We start from the raw sequence: 17192 nt of genomic DNA, 5'->3' as shown, positions 1-17192 counted from the left end.
AGATCTCATAGAGACTTATAAAATTCTATCAGCATTAGACAGGTTAGATTCAGAAAGAATGGTCCCAATAGTGGGGGGGTCCAGAACTAGGGGTCATAGTTTGAGGATAAGGGGTAAACCTTTTAGAACTGAGGGGAGGTGAAATTTCTTCACCCAGAGGGTGGTGATTGTGTGGAATTCACTACCACAGAATGTAGTTGAGGCCAAAACATTGTCTGATTTAAAGAAGAAATTCGATATAGCTCTAGGGGCTAAAGAGATCAAGGAATATGGGAGGAAGGGGGGAATCGGGATATTGAATTCAATAATCGACCATGATCAAAATGAATGGCGGAGCAGGCTCGAAGGGCTGAATAGCCTACTCCTGCTTCTAGTTTCTATATTTCTCTGTATGTTTAAATGTTTTTTTTTATACTTTTCCAATTCAATCAAATCAAATCCAATTCAGAGTCTCAACAAGTTGAGACATTTCAGATCCAGGCTGACAAGACAGGGCGAGCGACCAAACCGCCCTGTCCTGGGCCCGATCTACATGAGCCAAGCTGATTAGAGAAGGGGGAGGTTCCTCCTCCAAGACTTGAGCTCATTTGCATCTTAGCCAAAAGGCTGAGATGCCACTTTTAAAAATTGCTTCATATGAAACATATGAAGCCTCAGCATAACCTAATGACCTCGACCAAGTGCGGCCGACCATGGGCTGCCGTCCATACACTTGATCTTAGCCAAAAGGCCGAGAACGGAAGTTTACAGATGAGAAATTCCGTCTCCTGCATATTTTTTAAAAAGCTGTTGTGCCACAGATCTTACAGACCTTGTGGTTGTCTGGTCAGCCTGGCGTGCACTGTTGCACATATGAATGGAGAATAGTATTTAAAAAAGGAAGTACTTCCAAAACTTCCCCCTCATGTAGTGTTTAGAGATTCTTTTACAAGTTACAGGTTTGCAGCACTGTGATGTGCTAAAGCCTTGGGAAAATTAGCATGTTTGGACGAAAGGTGGACTTCCATTGGTCTTGGATAAGATACCTGATTTAAACGAGTGCAGAAAACAGCGGAAATGCCATTTTGACAGATGCAATTTAAGTTTGAAATAACTTTCTGTTGTACACCGGTGTGACTGATTCCAGATGAATTGCAGTTTAAACCAATTACATCTTGGCTTTGTGCGTCTATAATAGCGCACTGTAAAAAAGATTGGTATTAGGTTTCAAAGTTTAGAGACAAAATGAATGACCGTTAATCTAAAACTTGTTTGTTTACAAAGAATGCCTCATGGAATTGGAACCAGTAGTTCGAGCATTTAATGAACTGACTCTACTTGAAGATGTTTTGTATCTGAAAAGAGCCAAAGTAAGTTGATTTGAATTTGCTTCCTACAATTTCTTTTTAAAAATGTGATCAGGGCTTTTACCTTAATTTGCCAGGATTAGTAAATTAAAATTAGATTTGCTGTTGACAATTATATCCAACATGTAATCAGTATCGCAATCAACCATAATGATTTTGATCCACTGTTGTTTTATTTGGCTCAATGCATAGCAATATTTCAATAAGTGCTGCATTCACCCAGTTGAGAGATGGCAAATAGAGGCCTTCTGTGAGAGACAGTTTTGCAACTTTGATAAATGTCTGAGGGGTGATTTTGAAGAGGAGTACTAGATAGCAATTGGTACAGGCAATGTAAATCTGGAAAATCACTTTAAGCTAATCTGTAAGAGTAGAACTGAAGGATACAGTTTATTATGATAAAGCCAAATTTAAGAGTTATCAGGAAATTCTTCACACAATAGTCGATGCTGGATTAGAGAATGAAGGTAGAACAGAAGAAGCAAAAACCAGGAATCATTTTTTTAAAAAAACAAGTGAGTGCAGCAGATAGGAAACTTTTTGGTATTTTAGATTGTTCAAATAAGATGGACTGAAAGGCTTTTGAGTCCCTGCGTAGTCTTGTAAACATCTTAAGGCTGGATTTCCGAATGCATTTTCAAGTAGGTTAAAACTTAATAGCGGGGTGCATGCCTAAATTGTTCAGTGTTGATGGAAGAATATAATGCAATCCAGTACATAGAACATTATATTATTTTGCCATACTTGGGGGATGGAAGTATAGAACTCCCTTGTTGCTGCCAAGCTGAATGATTGACCTACAATCCTGATGGTTAAACTGATTGTTTAGTAACCTGATAAAGTCTGTAGTATGTTTACCTATTATTGAGACTGGATTTAATCATATTCAAATATTTTTATTATAATTATAGGGGAATTGTGATCTGAACCTTTCCTCTTCATCATATGAAAAACTCAGTGGAGACTTGAAGTCACTTAACATGTCCGGACAGGTAATAAATTCATGCCTCATTCAAAGTATATTTGTTTAAAATGATGTAGTAAACCTAAAGAAAGAAATAGAAAACAGCCACTTACTAATTTACAGATTCGAGTCTTATCAAAAATAGATCTTACAATGGTTGTCGCTTCAACAACTTGTACATCTTCCTTGTTTAATTTATCCTTAATTTAAAAAATACACTCTAATCACGCTGTTAGGGTTTTATCCTGGGATTTTTTAAGCCAATTCCATTCCTCAAGTGCGTTCCAAGGGATCTGTGATCAAGACAGGATTTTGTTTAAACAGCCATTCTCACAATTAGATCAGAAATATGCCACCGACCACATACTCATGAAAATGATGAAAAATCTTCCCACATTCCAAAAGGCTCTGCACTGGGAGACATTTGCAACCATCACTGTGATATCTCTGCATGTGATGGATTGAAAAATCAAACTGGAAGGTTAGAATGAGGTGAAAAAGTGCTCCTCTGGGACAGACATTAGGCTGACAGCGATTCAGCAGGGAATGGAACAGATTGTGAATGGGAGGAACTGGCAGGAAAATGGAAGGAGACAGCAGGATAATTTTCAGGTTTGTAGTAAATCGTGTAGTAAAAATTAACAATGCTCGAAATGAAAGTGGAAATTATCAACACACGCAGTTTCCTGCATGCTCTGACGATGCCAGGGGCTCTTATGGTATCTGATTTCATTGGAAAGACAATCGGGTGAGTTATACGATAGTGCTGAAGTTTAAAATGGCTTCAGGCTAATGTGACACCACTTAAACCATTGTTTAGACCAGAGGGTGGTAAGATGCCTCGAGGCAGATCACAGAATCTTTACAGTGCACAACACAACACAAGAAATAGAAGCAGGAGTAGGCCACCAGGCCTTTGAAGCCTGCCCCACCATTCAGTATGATCGTGGTTGACCTATACCGGCCTCACTTCCTTTTCAGTGCCATTTCCCCATAGACCTCTATTCCTCGATCTATCAGATATTTATCCACTTCCACTTTGAATACTTCTAATGATCCAGCCTCCTCCGCCCTTAGGGCCAGAGAATTCCAGACATTCACCAACCTCTGCGACAAGAAATTTCTACGCTTTGACCAGCCTTTGCCTTGTAGCATCTTGTTTGAGACTCTCTCACTCGTGAAAACATCTCACCATCTACCCTGTCAAGCCCCCTCAGGATTTTATATATTTGAACAATGTCACCCCTCACTCTTCTAAATTCCAAGGAATGCAGATCCAGACTATTTAGTCTCTCTTGATAGGAATTAGCCTGGCAAATCTCCTTTGGACTGCTTCCAATGTTACTATATACTTCTTTAGGTAAGGGGACCAAAGCTGCACGCAGTATTCCAGGTGATGCTGCACCTATACAATTGCTACAAAACCTCTGTTTTTAAACTCCAATCCCTTCGCAATGTTTCCTACTGACTGCACCCAGCGCTGCCGGGAAACCCACGGAGCGGCTGCGCAGTCGACACGACCAGAAGCTTATGCTGGCGTGAACTTCTGGAAAATGCCGACCAGCCTTTCTAACACCACCTCTTTCTCAGCTGTAAATTCCTCAAGTGTACTAGGTACCTCCTCTTTCACCTCGGCCTGCGTAGCATCCTCTTTCTTTATAAGGACAGATCCAAAGTACTCGTATAATACCTTCACTATTTTTCCAGCCTCCTCGTGCAAGTTTTTTAAAAATCCAGTCAGCTATATTCTTCTCCCATCTTTTAATTTTTTTTACATGCTTATAGAAGAGCTTAGAGTTCCCTTTTATGTTAGCTGCTGAGGTATTCTTCTCGGTTTACATTCAGTTTGTTTTTAGTGGAGGGAGTGGGGAGCAAGAGAGAAAAATCAGATCATGGAATAGATCCCTACAGTGCAAAAGGAGCCTATTTGGCCTGTACCAACAACAATTCCAACCAGGCCCTATCATTGCAACTCCCATATGTACCCAACTTGTCCCCCTGACACTAAGGGGCAATTTAGCATGGCCAATCCACCTAGCCCGCACGTCCTTGGACTGTGGGAGGAAACCGGAGCACCCGGAGGAAACCCAAGCAGACACTGGGAGAATGTGCAAACTCCACACAGACAGTGACCCGAGGCCGAAATTGAACCCGGGTCCCTGGCACTGTGAGGCTGCAGTGCTAACCACTGCACCACCGTGCCGCCCTAATGGGAGGGAAAGGGAGATTTGAAGTGATGAACCACATGGAGATCAGTAGCATGCTCACACTAAACAAAGTGCTTCCCTAACATAGAGGACACCACACTTTAAACAGCAAATAAATTATGTAGTGTATTTAAATTGCTGCCTCACATGGAAGAGTGTGATGGTAATGTGGGCAAAACAATGGGAACCTGGTAAAATGCAACAAGAATGAAGGTATTGGAGAGAAGTGGTCCTTTTGCAAACATGAAGAGAGGATGAAGGGAAAAAAGTAACTGATGGTGAAATTACATTGTAGAGCATTATAAATGATCATGTGATGTAGAGTCTAGAAGAAAAAAGTAAATGTCATTTTCAAACATAACATGGAATTCAGTTGTATTATGATCACTATTTCCCAGCAGACCTTCTGTTATGGCACTGCTAATTAGCACTGCCTCATTACGCAATACAAGATCTAAAATAACTTTCCTCTCTGGTCAGTTCTATTGCAAGAAGTTTAACAACACCAGGTTAAAGTCCAACAGGTTTATTTGGTAGCAAAAGCCACACAAGCTTTCGAGGCTCTGAGCCCCTTCTTCAGGTGAGTGGGAATTCTGTTCACAAACAGAACTTATAAGACACAGACTCAATTTACATGAATAATGGTTGGAATGCGAATACTTACAACTAATCCAGTCTTTAAGAAACAAAACAATGGGAGTGGAGAGAGCATCAAGACAGGCTAAAAAGATGTGTATTGTCTCCAGACAAGACAGCCAGTGAAACTCTGCAGGTCCACGCAACTGTGGGAGTTACAAATAGTGTGACATAAATTCTGATTCTAGGATCGCATGATAAAGACTCAGGAGGAAAAAAGCAGAAATATTTATGTGAAATAGTGTGACATAAACCCAATATCCCGGTTGAGGCCGTCCTTGTGTGTGCGGAACCTGGCTATCAGTTTCTGCTCAGCGACTCTGCGCTGTCGTGTGTCGCGAAGGCCGCCTTGGAGAACGCTTACCCGAATATCAGAGGCCGAATGCCCGTGACCGCTGAAGTGCTCCCCAACAGGAAGAGAACAGTCTTGCCTGGTGATTGTCGAGCGGTGTTCATTCATCCGTTGTCGCAGCGTCTGCATAGTTTCCCCAATGTACCATGCCTCGGGACATCCTTTCTTGCAGCGTATCAGGTAGACAACGTTGGCCGAGTTGCAAGAGTATGTACCGTGTACCTGGTGGATGGTGTTCTCACGTGAGATGATGGCATCTGTGTCGATGATCCGGCACGTCTTGCAGAGGTTGCTGTGGCAGGGTTGTGTGGTGTCTTGGTCACTGTTCTCCTGAAGGCTGGGTAGTTTGCTGCGGACAATGGTCTGTTTGAGGTTGTGCGGTTGTTTGAAGGCAAGAAGTGGGGGTGTGGGGATGGCTTTGGCGAGATGTTCGTCTTCATCAATGACATGTTGAAGGCTCCGGAGGAGATGCCGTAGCTTCTCCGCTCCGGGGAAGTACTGGACAACGAAGGGTACTCTGTCCACTGTGTCCCGTGTTTGTCTTCTGAGGAGGTCGGTGCGGTTTTTCGCTGTGGCGCGTTGGAACTGTTGATCAATGAGTCTAGCGCCATATCCTGTTCTTATGAGGGCATCTTTCAGCGTCTGGAGGTGTCTGTTGCGATCCTCCTCAGCGCAGCGCAGAGTCGCTGAGCAGAAACTGATAGCCAGGTTCCGCACACACAAGGACGGCCTCAACCGGGATATTGGGTTTATGTCACACTATTTCACATAAATATTTCTGCTTTTTTCCTCCTGAGTCTTTATCATGCGATCCTAGAATCAGAATTTATGTCACACTATTTGTAACTCCCACAGTTGCGTGGACCTGCAGAGTTTCACTGGCTGTCTTGTCTGGAGACAATACACATCTTTTTAGCCTGTCTTGATGCTCTCTCCACTCCCATTGTTTTGTTTCTTAAAGACTGGATTAGTTGTAAGTATTCGCATTCCAACCATTATTCATGTAAATTGAGTCTGTGTCTTATAAGTTCTGTTTGTGAACAGAATTCCCACTCACCTGAAGAAGGGGCTCAGAGCCTCGAAAGCTTGTGTGGCTTTTGCTACCAAATAAACCTGTTGGACTTTAACCTGGTGTTGTTAAACTTCTTACTGTGTTTACCCCAGTCCAACGCCGGCATCTCCACATCAGTTCTATTGCTCCAGACATTCGACAGATTCATCTTCTAGACTGCCCAGTTCACCATGAACAAGCAGAAAAGAGAGAGAAGGGAAATGGGCAGCTACTGGTGTGTGCTTTTCTTGCACAAATGGAAGAAACCTTTTAATGTAAAGGAAGCAGTTAGTCCAGTTGTGATATTTTGTTTATATTATGAAAACTGCAGTACTAGGTTATGAAAAGTTGTTTCAAAACCTCGTGTACTAGATGAATGAAATACTGATTGGACCACAAATGAACAATGTTTTTGTGTGATAAAATGCAGATTTAATTTCCGTATGCTTGGCTCTCCATCCTATTTCTGTAACTGTGGGTGGGGAGTTTCTGAGTGAAGATGTTATGATGATTTAAAGACGGAAGGAAAACTCGATGTAGAATTATCCCTAAGTTGGTGTTCATCCTAACTAGGTAAGAGCATGGTTGATGCATGCCAAAGTCATTGCCTGCTCTCAAACGCAGTTGTTGCACCACCAGGGAAGAAAACTAGTATTTACCCAAAAAGATGCAATATTCTTGGTAAATGAATTGAATGAGAGTATTCTTTTCTTTTATAATGCTTGGTATCGCAGTCTGTCTGAGCAACAGTGCATTTCCAATAGATTTGTTGACATTCAACGTTGCACATCTTTTTTGCTTTGTGATAAATCTTTTTGAGCATTCTGACTTCTTTAAGTTACCGAGCTGCTATAAGAAAGTGCTTCATCACATCTTTGGCCTCCTGTGCTGTAGAATGCACCCTGTGAATGAAATGTGATGGCTTCCAGAACACTGATCAACAGAGAAATAATAGCCACAAATGTAATGGTTTTTCGGGCTGCCAGATGACTGTTTAGCCGGTCTATGGTCAGATAAAAAGAGGCAGCATATGTTACCAATACTGTCTTGTAAAATTATGTAAGAAGTTTAACAACACCAGGTTAAAGTCCAACAGGTTTAAACCTGTTGGACTTTAACCTGGTGTTGTTAAACTTCTTACTGTGTTTACCCCAGTCCAACGCCGGCATCTCCACATTGTAAAATTATGTCAGGTGGCAGATAAATATTTGTAACCTTCAAACATTTCAATCTCCTCTAATTTTAAAATAATTTGATATCTGTTAAAATTGTACTTTTCTGTCTTTTCCTTTTTAATTTTTGTGATTATGTTGCGCAACAGGCCTTGAATCCAGAACCACACAGCTTATCCTCACATCAGGGCAATGTCTCCTTTCAGCAATCGGCGAGAGTTCTCCCTCAGTTTCCCACAGCTCCCTCACTACTTCCATGCAACATTATGCCGACGTTATCAGAAAACAGGGACAGCAGTAAGTGTGATTGATTTATTGTTGCTGTCTAGCTGATATTTGAGTCAGTCAGTGATGCGGATGAGATGTCCAATGGAAATTGATGAACGAGGTAAAGGCACTAAGTGGATTACATTAAGAACTGGCGAAGAGAGGTGGGAAGATCAGTGAGGTGATGCAGGAAAACACGTGCCACTCACTCTCAAACTAAATTGATGGTTTTGCTGAAGTCCAACAGGTTTATTTGGTAGCAAATGCCACCAGCTTTCGGAGCGCTGCCCCTTCGTCAGGTGGAGTGGAGAAATGCTCACAAACAGGGCATACAGAGACACAAACTCAATTTACAGAATAATGATTGGAATGCAGTCTTTACAGATAATCAAGTCTTAAAGGTACAAACAATGTGAGTGGAGAGAGCATTAAGCATAGGTTAAAGAGATGTGTATTGTCTCCAGACAGGACAGCCAGTGAGATTCTGCAAGTCCAGGCAAGCAAGTCCACGACAGCGCAAAGTCACTGAGCAGAAACTGCTGGCCAAGTTCCGCACACATGAGGACGGCCTCAACCGGGATCTTGGGTTCATGTCACACTATCTGTAACCCCCACAGCTTGCCTGGATTTGCAGAATCTCACTAGCTGTCCTGTCTGGTGCACAGATAATAATAGCCCCCGGAGGGAAAGAGTAAATCATGAGCAGTACCTTGGCACTTCCCCCTGGCACTGCTGACAAGGAGGGGGACATCCATTGAGAGGTCACTGGGGGTGACAGTTCTTCATTTTAGAGGGGAGGGGTGTCTCCGTGTCCATGGGGTTGGGGGGGACTGGGGTGAGGGGGGTGGCGGGGTAAAATTTTATATTTTCAAGATCAGACAAAAGCTGCTGTTGCCAGCATGACAATGTGGGAACCTAGGCTGCCTCCCTGATCTTGTTTTGCCCAAGTGTCAAAATATATAGTTGGAAAAGCCAGCGATGGGACCAGCGGGCTACACACTGCTTCTCCCACCTGAGTTGATACTTAGACAAAAAATGATCAAATTCCGTCCCATATCTCCATTTCCTCAGCTCAATAAACCCATCTGCCGTTTTATGACTCACCCGTTTAGCTGTGACTTTATCCAGTAAACACAAGTTACTTTTGGAATTGTAATTATTTTAAGTCTGTGGTTTATGGGCCCCCAGATACTTAACAGTGTTTTTCAATTTCAATTTCTAAAACTAAAACATATGAACTATCACATTAAGTATATGTAACAGGAGCTTATAGGCCCCGACAAGTAGTTATACCATGGACACAGCTGTAAATAAGAAAATATTGGAGCTTTGAACAATGACATTAAAAAATAACTGAAATAAATGTTGGTGTCTTAGAAGCAGAAACAGGAGAAATTATCATGGCCATTTGAGGAAATGAATGAGAGAGTGAACGAGGAGAAGACAGTCTACTTACTCCCACGATGGAGTTCTGTGTAGAAGAGGCACACATGCACCAATGTGCTTCTGCCTGCCTGCCAACCAACCATTTGAACTGTAGGCACATACCGGGATTGAGACTTTGGTTGTTTTGGTGGATGATGATGACCATGAAACCACCATAGATTGTTGTAAAAACCCATCTGGTTCACTAATATCCTTTTAGGGAAGGAAATCTGTCATCCTTACCTGGTCTTGCCTACAAGTAACTCCAGTGCCACAGCAATGTGGCTGACTCTTAAATGTCCTCAGGGATGGGCAATATATGTTGGCCCAGCCAGCGATGCCCACATCCCATGAGTGAATTTTTTTTTAAAAAAGAAAATAGCTCAAATCATTTTGGGAGAACATTGTTTCCTGGGGCAGACAGGACCATGAGCCACACTGAAATGAGGAACACAATGTGGGCGCTATAGGTAGTGGCCCACAGTGCTGCCTGTACTTGGGGAATGGGGAGTTGTGAGCTGCATGAACAAATTTCTTCCCTTTATGTATTCTCAAGACTATTTGTAATACTCCTGTATATTACATACTTGAGCGCCAGAGCAATATAATAGAGATGTAATGAAGCCAATATGTTTTTATTCTTTCATGGGACGTGAGCATTGCTGGCAAGGCCAACATTTGTTGTCCGTCCCAAACTGCCCTTGAAAGTGGTGGTATGCTTCCCCCTTCAGCTGCTGCAATACATCTAGTGCAGATACACATACAATGCCATTAGGAAGGGAATTCCAGGATTTTGATCCAGCGACAATGAAGGAACAGCAATATAGTTCCAAGTCAGTTCATGCAATGTAATGTGGACCACCATGCACCATAACTATTTAAATTCAGGTCTTTCAAATGTATGTTTTTTCTGTATATTCATGCTAATTAACCCCTAGTATAATTCACAATTAGCCCACACTTTAAGCATTATCTTTACCATATTTATTCTATTAACTTATTGTGAACTTCCAAAAAGATGTGATCTATATTTGTAAGTTTGAAAAAGATTTTACATGTAAAATAAGAAAGGAAATATTTTAATCTTTGCCCATAATGCTTACATGCATCTTATGGATGTTCCTTCTTCCTTCATAGGAAACACAGATGAAAATGTTCTGTCTAGTATGAAATGTCAAAATGAAGAATTGTACACGCCATCTTCAGTTGCGCCCAGTGAAGAAGACAATTTGGCTCAGACTACTATATGCCAACCAGAAGAAAACTTTACACCTAGGAGGGGAATTCCTGAAAGTGAATTGGACTGTGGACAGGGATTATTAACATTCCAATCTTCCAGTGGTGAGTGAAGACATTTTATAATTAAGTATGTAGAAATCAATCTGTGCAACCATGATTGAAGACACAGAGACAGGAATGCTGATGGCGCGTCCCCACCATGGGTTTCACATCAGCAAGGGATGCATTCAACAGGAAACAACGAGAAACCTCATTGACAATGGCGGGACCAGCAGATCCCAATGGTGGCCCACCACCTGCCAATGCCAAACACACAGCGGGTTGCACAGTAACTCCTGCCCAGAGATTTTCTATTTATCAAGAAAATTTCAGCTGAATATAAAATGTATGTATACCATTTGCAAATATTCATAGGTTTAGATTGATGAGGTTTAGCATTCAAACCAACCTCTGCAGACTATGAAAGCAAGTAAAGCTTGATTTATTGGAATTGTGTAAAAAGGCTGTTAGAAAGGAAAATTGGTGGGGGAGTGGGATTAAAACGAGGGAGATTCCCTCCTTGGTATCTAACTTTTACTTTTTGCATAAGAGATGACTGTCTGGTCTGATTAATGACTTCCATAGGCTGGTCTGGTACCGCTGTAGGTACCACTTTGATCCAAGTCAAAATATATAATGAACATTCATTTCCTGGATGGAATTTATGGCTAACCTAACTATAGAGTATTAATATATATTAAAACTACCTTATGAATTGATTCCAGAATACATTATAACTTTATTAAATGTTTAGAAATCTACACTTGCAACGTGTTGGGGGCGATTCGCCCGAAAAAAAATCGAAGTGTCAATTTTGCGTGAAAACTGGAGTAAATCACGCTAATTTTTTTTCAGTGTGAGTTTCAAAATGAATCTCCCCTATTCTGCATTGCTGAGTGCATTAGCGTGAATCACGCTGAAAATCACCAGTCACGATCACTGGTCTCCCTCCCTCCCCCACCGATCCTGACTGCAGAGTGGCAGCGGGATACCCCACAACCTTGGCACTGCTCCATGCCTGATGGGCAGTGCCAAGGTGCCCCCTGGGCAGTGGCACTTTCCCTCTTGGGTAGTGCTGGGGGGGCACATGCTGACACTGGCAAGGTGCCAATGCCCAGGGGCACCCTCCCCCCACCCAGCAGCCTGACCCTCTAGGGGCCCCTGCTTGCCTCCCCTTCACCCCAAAGGGGTCGGGCCGCCAGCTCCCTGAAAGTGGGGTGCTACTGTAAACCCTGCTGGAGTGGGAGAGGCTAGCGGGGCCCGGAGACTTCAGTCCTGGGCCTGCTAATGAAATTTAAATTACATTGAAGTGAACCCCCCTGAATATGTAATGCATCTCCGCGCCTATTTTGAGAGTTGACGGTGCCAGAAATCTGACACAGGGAGAGGTGCTTGGGGCCGGACACCCAGTGCAGATCGAATTGTTGTAGATTATCATCTGATCACATTCACATAAGGCAAAGTTGATCTGACATCTAGAGATGCAAATGCAGCTTTTGAACAGCTGAAGTCTTGCACTTGGTTCAATTTCTTCATCATTTCCTCTGTAATCTCAAGTTACGACTCAATATAATGGAAGCATTATATTGGAACCCTGGAATAAGTACATTGTTTTCTTCTTCATAGCCTGTAGTAGGCAGATGAAAGTTCTTCCCAATTTTGATTGCAGCTGACCGCCAAATGATAAGCAATAAACCTGCAAAAGTTCAACAAGCTTGCCCTGAAATTCCTGAAGGAAAGCATTTGGGAGTAGATCCAAGCTGGAATGAACTTCCATTTTTAGCATCTTAAATCCTTGGATCATACACACTTACATATTGCATGCATACTTCCCCAAGCGAACAGTACATCTGGGGTGCCTGCCTCACCTAAGGGATAAGATTTAACAGCAAATCTGCTGCATGTGAATAGATTGCTGAATCATGAAGATTAAAACATTAAAAGATGGTACTTCTTTCTCCAGAGATCGATTTTTCTCATTTTCTGGTAAGATAGTCCCTTAAAATTAGCTCTCCCATACTCTTAATAATGGTGTTATCAAGAACACACAGACTTTTTTGCTGTCTATAATATTTCACCAGTTTGCAAGGTAAGAAATAATGCCCCTGATTTTACTGGCACGCAGAACGGCATTCTCCGTTGGCCTCGGGAGTGATCTTACGAGCCTTGGGCGGGCGTGCCGGTAAAATTGCGCCCAATGGGCGCGCCTGACCCCAGATTCATGTGAATGACCAATGGTGGCAGGGGGCTGGAGGCAGGGTTTTGGGGTGGGGGGTGGGTGGGGTTAAATAGGACTGAGAGTAAGTATTCTTTGGACCCACCACCAATTCTGTCCCTGCCCTCATATCACAAACTCCAATGTTCTCTACACTTTGGACACTGTGCAAGTCTGCACTGAGACATCATGCTGTTTTCTGTCGCTAAGCATCAGGGCAAAAGTGCCAAACACTACCATTGCAGTCGTTTGCTCAAGTGTGAGCTAATGTTGAGACCCCAAACCTTGAACTGTTGTTACTCGTCTGCTGTGCTCCATTTACTGATAAAATTCTTATTTACATGCAGGTTACTTCACAGAGAGTATCTCTCAAGGTGTGGCTCATCAGTGGATTCAAAGCAAAAGGGAGGATATTATCAATCAGATGACAGAAGCATGTCTGAATCAAGGCCTGGATGCTCTGATTGCCCGTGAACTCATAATGAAAGAGGATTATGAGCTCATCAGCACCAAGCCCACGAGAACAGCTAAAGTTCGACAACTCCTAGACACTTGTGACAACCAAGGAGAAGACTTTGCCAAAATTGTTGTTCAGAAGTTAAAAGACAATAAGCAGATGGGCCTTCAGCCTTACCCAGAACTAAGTACAATGTCCAGTCCAATCACTTACATGAGCCTGATGTCGACGCAACTCAAAAACAAGTGACTATTATTTTAACAAAAGCAAAATGCTGCAAAAGCCGGAAATCTGAAATAAAAACCGAGAATGCTGGAAATAGTCAGCAAGTTAGACAGTATCTGTGGAGGCCGTTGAGAGCCTGGCACTCTTTCGTGACTATTATTCAGATTTGTTTCTTCAGGTCATTTGTTGTCCTGGGTCATTTAAGCTATTATGTCCAGGGTTGATTCATCTTCAGTGGTCTTTGTACTGTGCTGCAGATCTCACCTAGTGACAGTACAATGGTTTAGTAGTTGGAATAATACTCCTTCGACCATGGAATTGTGAATTTCACCACAGATAACTCCCATTTAGTCAGGTCATTGCTCCACACTGTTGCCAGTGGCTATGGTCATCGAACAATTACAAAATGATACCTGATGGTCTTTTACCATGCTGTTACATTGAATGTCACCACAAAATATGAGTGTCACATCTGAAAGGGAATAGAGGCTTTTATTCTTTGTGTTTTCTCAATAAACTCCATTGGTTGCCTCGTATAAAGATGACACTACAACGGCGATGAATTAATATGAATGAAGTTTATACCTGAACTTTTAAAATGGATTTTAGATGGACTCAAATGGAAGTGTGTTGTTTTCACCCTGCTTAGAGAGGTTAGGACATTATTACTATTATAAAAGTGCATAATTTCCATTTGTAGATTTTGATTTATGTGGGGAGCACACTAGTGATTGGAGGCAAAAACTATATATATATAATATATATATACACACAAGTGCATTTTAACGTGATGGGGAGATTTAAGATGGCAGCATTCCAGAAGGACAGCAGAAATTCTGAAAGCTTTCAGAAATGCTTGAATGGCAACTCGAGCCTTTAAGTGACCATAGAGAAAGCTGAAGGGGAGTCAGACGTGACCAACAAAATTAAAGGGAGAGGAAACCAAGATGCATGGTGCATCTGCAGAGCAGACATGGTCCCGCCAAGCACTCAGCCTCCACCTTGGCTGGTGAGGTGACAGTGGCGAGGTGGGAGGTCCTCGTTTATCATTTTGTGCTAATGTTCCCATCAACATTGCAGCACACCTTACAGGAGTTTGAGGCAAGTCTTGGGCCGCAGCTACCTGTTACTGTCGCATGGATTTTCCTGTTCTATCTTGATTGGATGCACTGCAGGTATCCTAGCTTCAAATGGCACTGCTCTACATTTGATTTTCTGATCCATTCATACATCCGTGCTTGGGGAAGTATGCAATACTTCTAAAGCAAAAACAACTCATCATTTCATTAGAACAAACACATTCATTAATAATGCCAATCATAGACAATGGCAAAGATGTTTGCCATTGACTATAACACCTCTGGCCAGCTGGCACTTTGAACTTTTATCTTCAACCTTTTCATTGATGAAGCTCATTCTGTGTAGCTTATCCAGGATTGAATTGATATGTTTTTCTATGTATCATTCCATTTTAGCTTCCTGTATGCGTAGGTTTAGTGATACAATTATCTTTACAAGTTTTGCCTCGAGAAAGGGTACATTTTAGTCACAGGGTACTTCTGAGAGAGCATGAAACATTATTATTATTCAGCCAGTAACATGTATTAGCAGTGATAGTGGATCCATGGACCCCAATTTCCTTTGTGAACAGGGCCTTCAGCTTTGCTAATGGTGTGCCAGAGTAAGACATGTTCAATTCTACCTGCAGTGTGTGTGCTGGTATATAAGCACAAACCACTTCTTGTATCACTTAGCCTCCCTCTCTAGGTCCAAAAAACTTGAGAACAAATGTTTGTGACACTCAAAGTGCACGTGGGAAGGAAAACAAAAACAAATCATAGAAAGCTTCAGGCATTTCTGTGTTAGCTCTCTATAAGAGTAATGTGCCTAGAACTACTCCCCGGCCTTTTTCCCCATAACCTTGTAATTTTTTTCGTCTTCGGATAATGATCTAATTCTATTTTGACTGCTATGATTGAATCTATCTCCAGCACAGTCCAGATCCTAACCTTACGATCACTATTTTAAAATCAACCTCTGTGTTTACCAGACAACCCTAGATGCTCAGTTCGACTATGAATAGATATCTTGCACACGCAAACATCAGGAAAGAAGTTTCCACTCACACTTTGATGTCTAAATCCTCCAGTAAGCTCAAGAAGCTGGGTCTCACTCCTTGATGTACTGCAAGCTGGAAAAATGTCCATTGCAGAGATCCAGAGATTTCCACCACTATTCTAAATTGACATGTCTGATTTGAAATCATCATAGAAACCCTACAGTGCAGAAACAGGCCATTCGGCCCATCGAGTCTCCACCGACCACAATCCCACCCAGGCCCTGCCCCCACATCCCTACACATATTACCCGCTAATCCCTCTAACCTACCATTTCAGGACACTAAGGGGCAATTTAGCATAGCCGATCAACCTAATCCGCACATCTTTGGACTGTGGGAGGAAACCGGAGCACCTGGAGGAAACCCACGCAGACACGAGGAGAATGTGCAAACTCCACACAGACAGTGACCCAAGCCGGGAATCGAACCCAGGTCCCTGGAGCTGTGAAGCAGCAGTGCTAACCACTGTGCTACCGTGAGAATTAACAAAAATTGAGCTTTCTTGACCTCCCAGCGAACAAAACTTTAAGCTTGGTGAAATATAGATAGGATTTGGTTTGTGAAAGAAAGAAAAATAACAGAAAATGAGCATAAATTTGACTTTTATAAGTATCATTCACTCATCTGAGGGGGTGGAGAGTTCGTTATGATAAGTCTTTTAGCATTTTTTTCATCTATAATGAGTAGTATGAGAGCTGCTATTCCTTTGTCAGTGTGAAGTGATTTGTAGTGTGCACTGTTAAAATGTAATCTACTGAACATTTTTATTTATGAATTTAGAAAAGTACTTAAAAGAGTAGCGCTTTCACAGAAATATTGGTCGGGATTCTCCACTGCCACCACTGCCTGTAAGAATGGAGAATTTGGCACTTAGCCAAAACACCATTCACTTCAGCGGGCTTGGAGAATCCCAGCCATGGGTGAGATTGGCGAATTCTGGCCGTTAAATCTAAATATACTAGTGTTTGTTTATAAAGAAGGATTGTAATGATGTTCTTTGTTGCTGAAGTAGGACTAATTTCCTTCCCTTTGTGCTATATGTTCATGAACAGATGGTTCTTTTTTACAGCTCTTGTCATCAACGTTTCTCTGCTAATTCATCAGTTGCTCTATCCTAAATACAAAAATACAACCATGCCAAAGACAAACTATCATTGCAGAGCTTTATTGCAGCTCTGGCTTTTTATATTGTAAGCTATACTGAATGTATACGCTGAGCAGAGTTCGTCACGTTTTGATTTAATGCGTGCCATTCTTAGGCCCACAGTTCAAAAGCAGTGTGATATCAAAGCCTGAGTTTATGATATTATAAAAGATGTTCCCTTCTGCTTGGAATTTAATACAGAAACTATAACGTTTTCTTTTGGAAGCTGTCTGCATTGTGGCTGTGTTACCCACATAAACTTCAAACATAAATTCCGATTAGTGTTTGTTTGACCTTCTATTAAGTTTTACAGTGGTTTAGTTTACATATGTTA

The 17192-nt window shown here is 42.0% G+C and overlaps 1 protein-coding gene across 1 annotated transcript in view; it reads left to right on the top strand.

The window, feature by feature from the left end:
* The window catches only part of ripk2 (receptor-interacting serine-threonine kinase 2), a 44722-nt gene extending 30435 nt beyond the window's left edge, over positions 1-14287 (top strand). The window contains exons 7-11 of the mRNA XM_078216018.1: positions 1264-1349; positions 2258-2338; positions 7878-8025; positions 10558-10761; positions 13261-14287. Coding sequence (XP_078072144.1) covers positions 1264-1349; positions 2258-2338; positions 7878-8025; positions 10558-10761; positions 13261-13619 — 878 coding nt within the window. The 3' untranslated portion in view covers positions 13620-14287. The remainder of the gene's footprint in view (positions 1-1263; positions 1350-2257; positions 2339-7877; positions 8026-10557; positions 10762-13260) is intronic.
* Positions 14288-17192: the final 2905 nt, after the last annotated feature.

The sequence above is a fragment of the Mustelus asterias genome, chromosome 7, assembly GCF_964213995.1.
Source record: "Mustelus asterias chromosome 7, sMusAst1.hap1.1, whole genome shotgun sequence".
Classification (NCBI taxonomy): Eukaryota; Metazoa; Chordata; class Chondrichthyes; order Carcharhiniformes; family Triakidae; genus Mustelus; species Mustelus asterias.
Note: the sequence above shows the minus strand (reverse complement) of the source record. Positions and strands in the feature narration are given on the sequence as shown.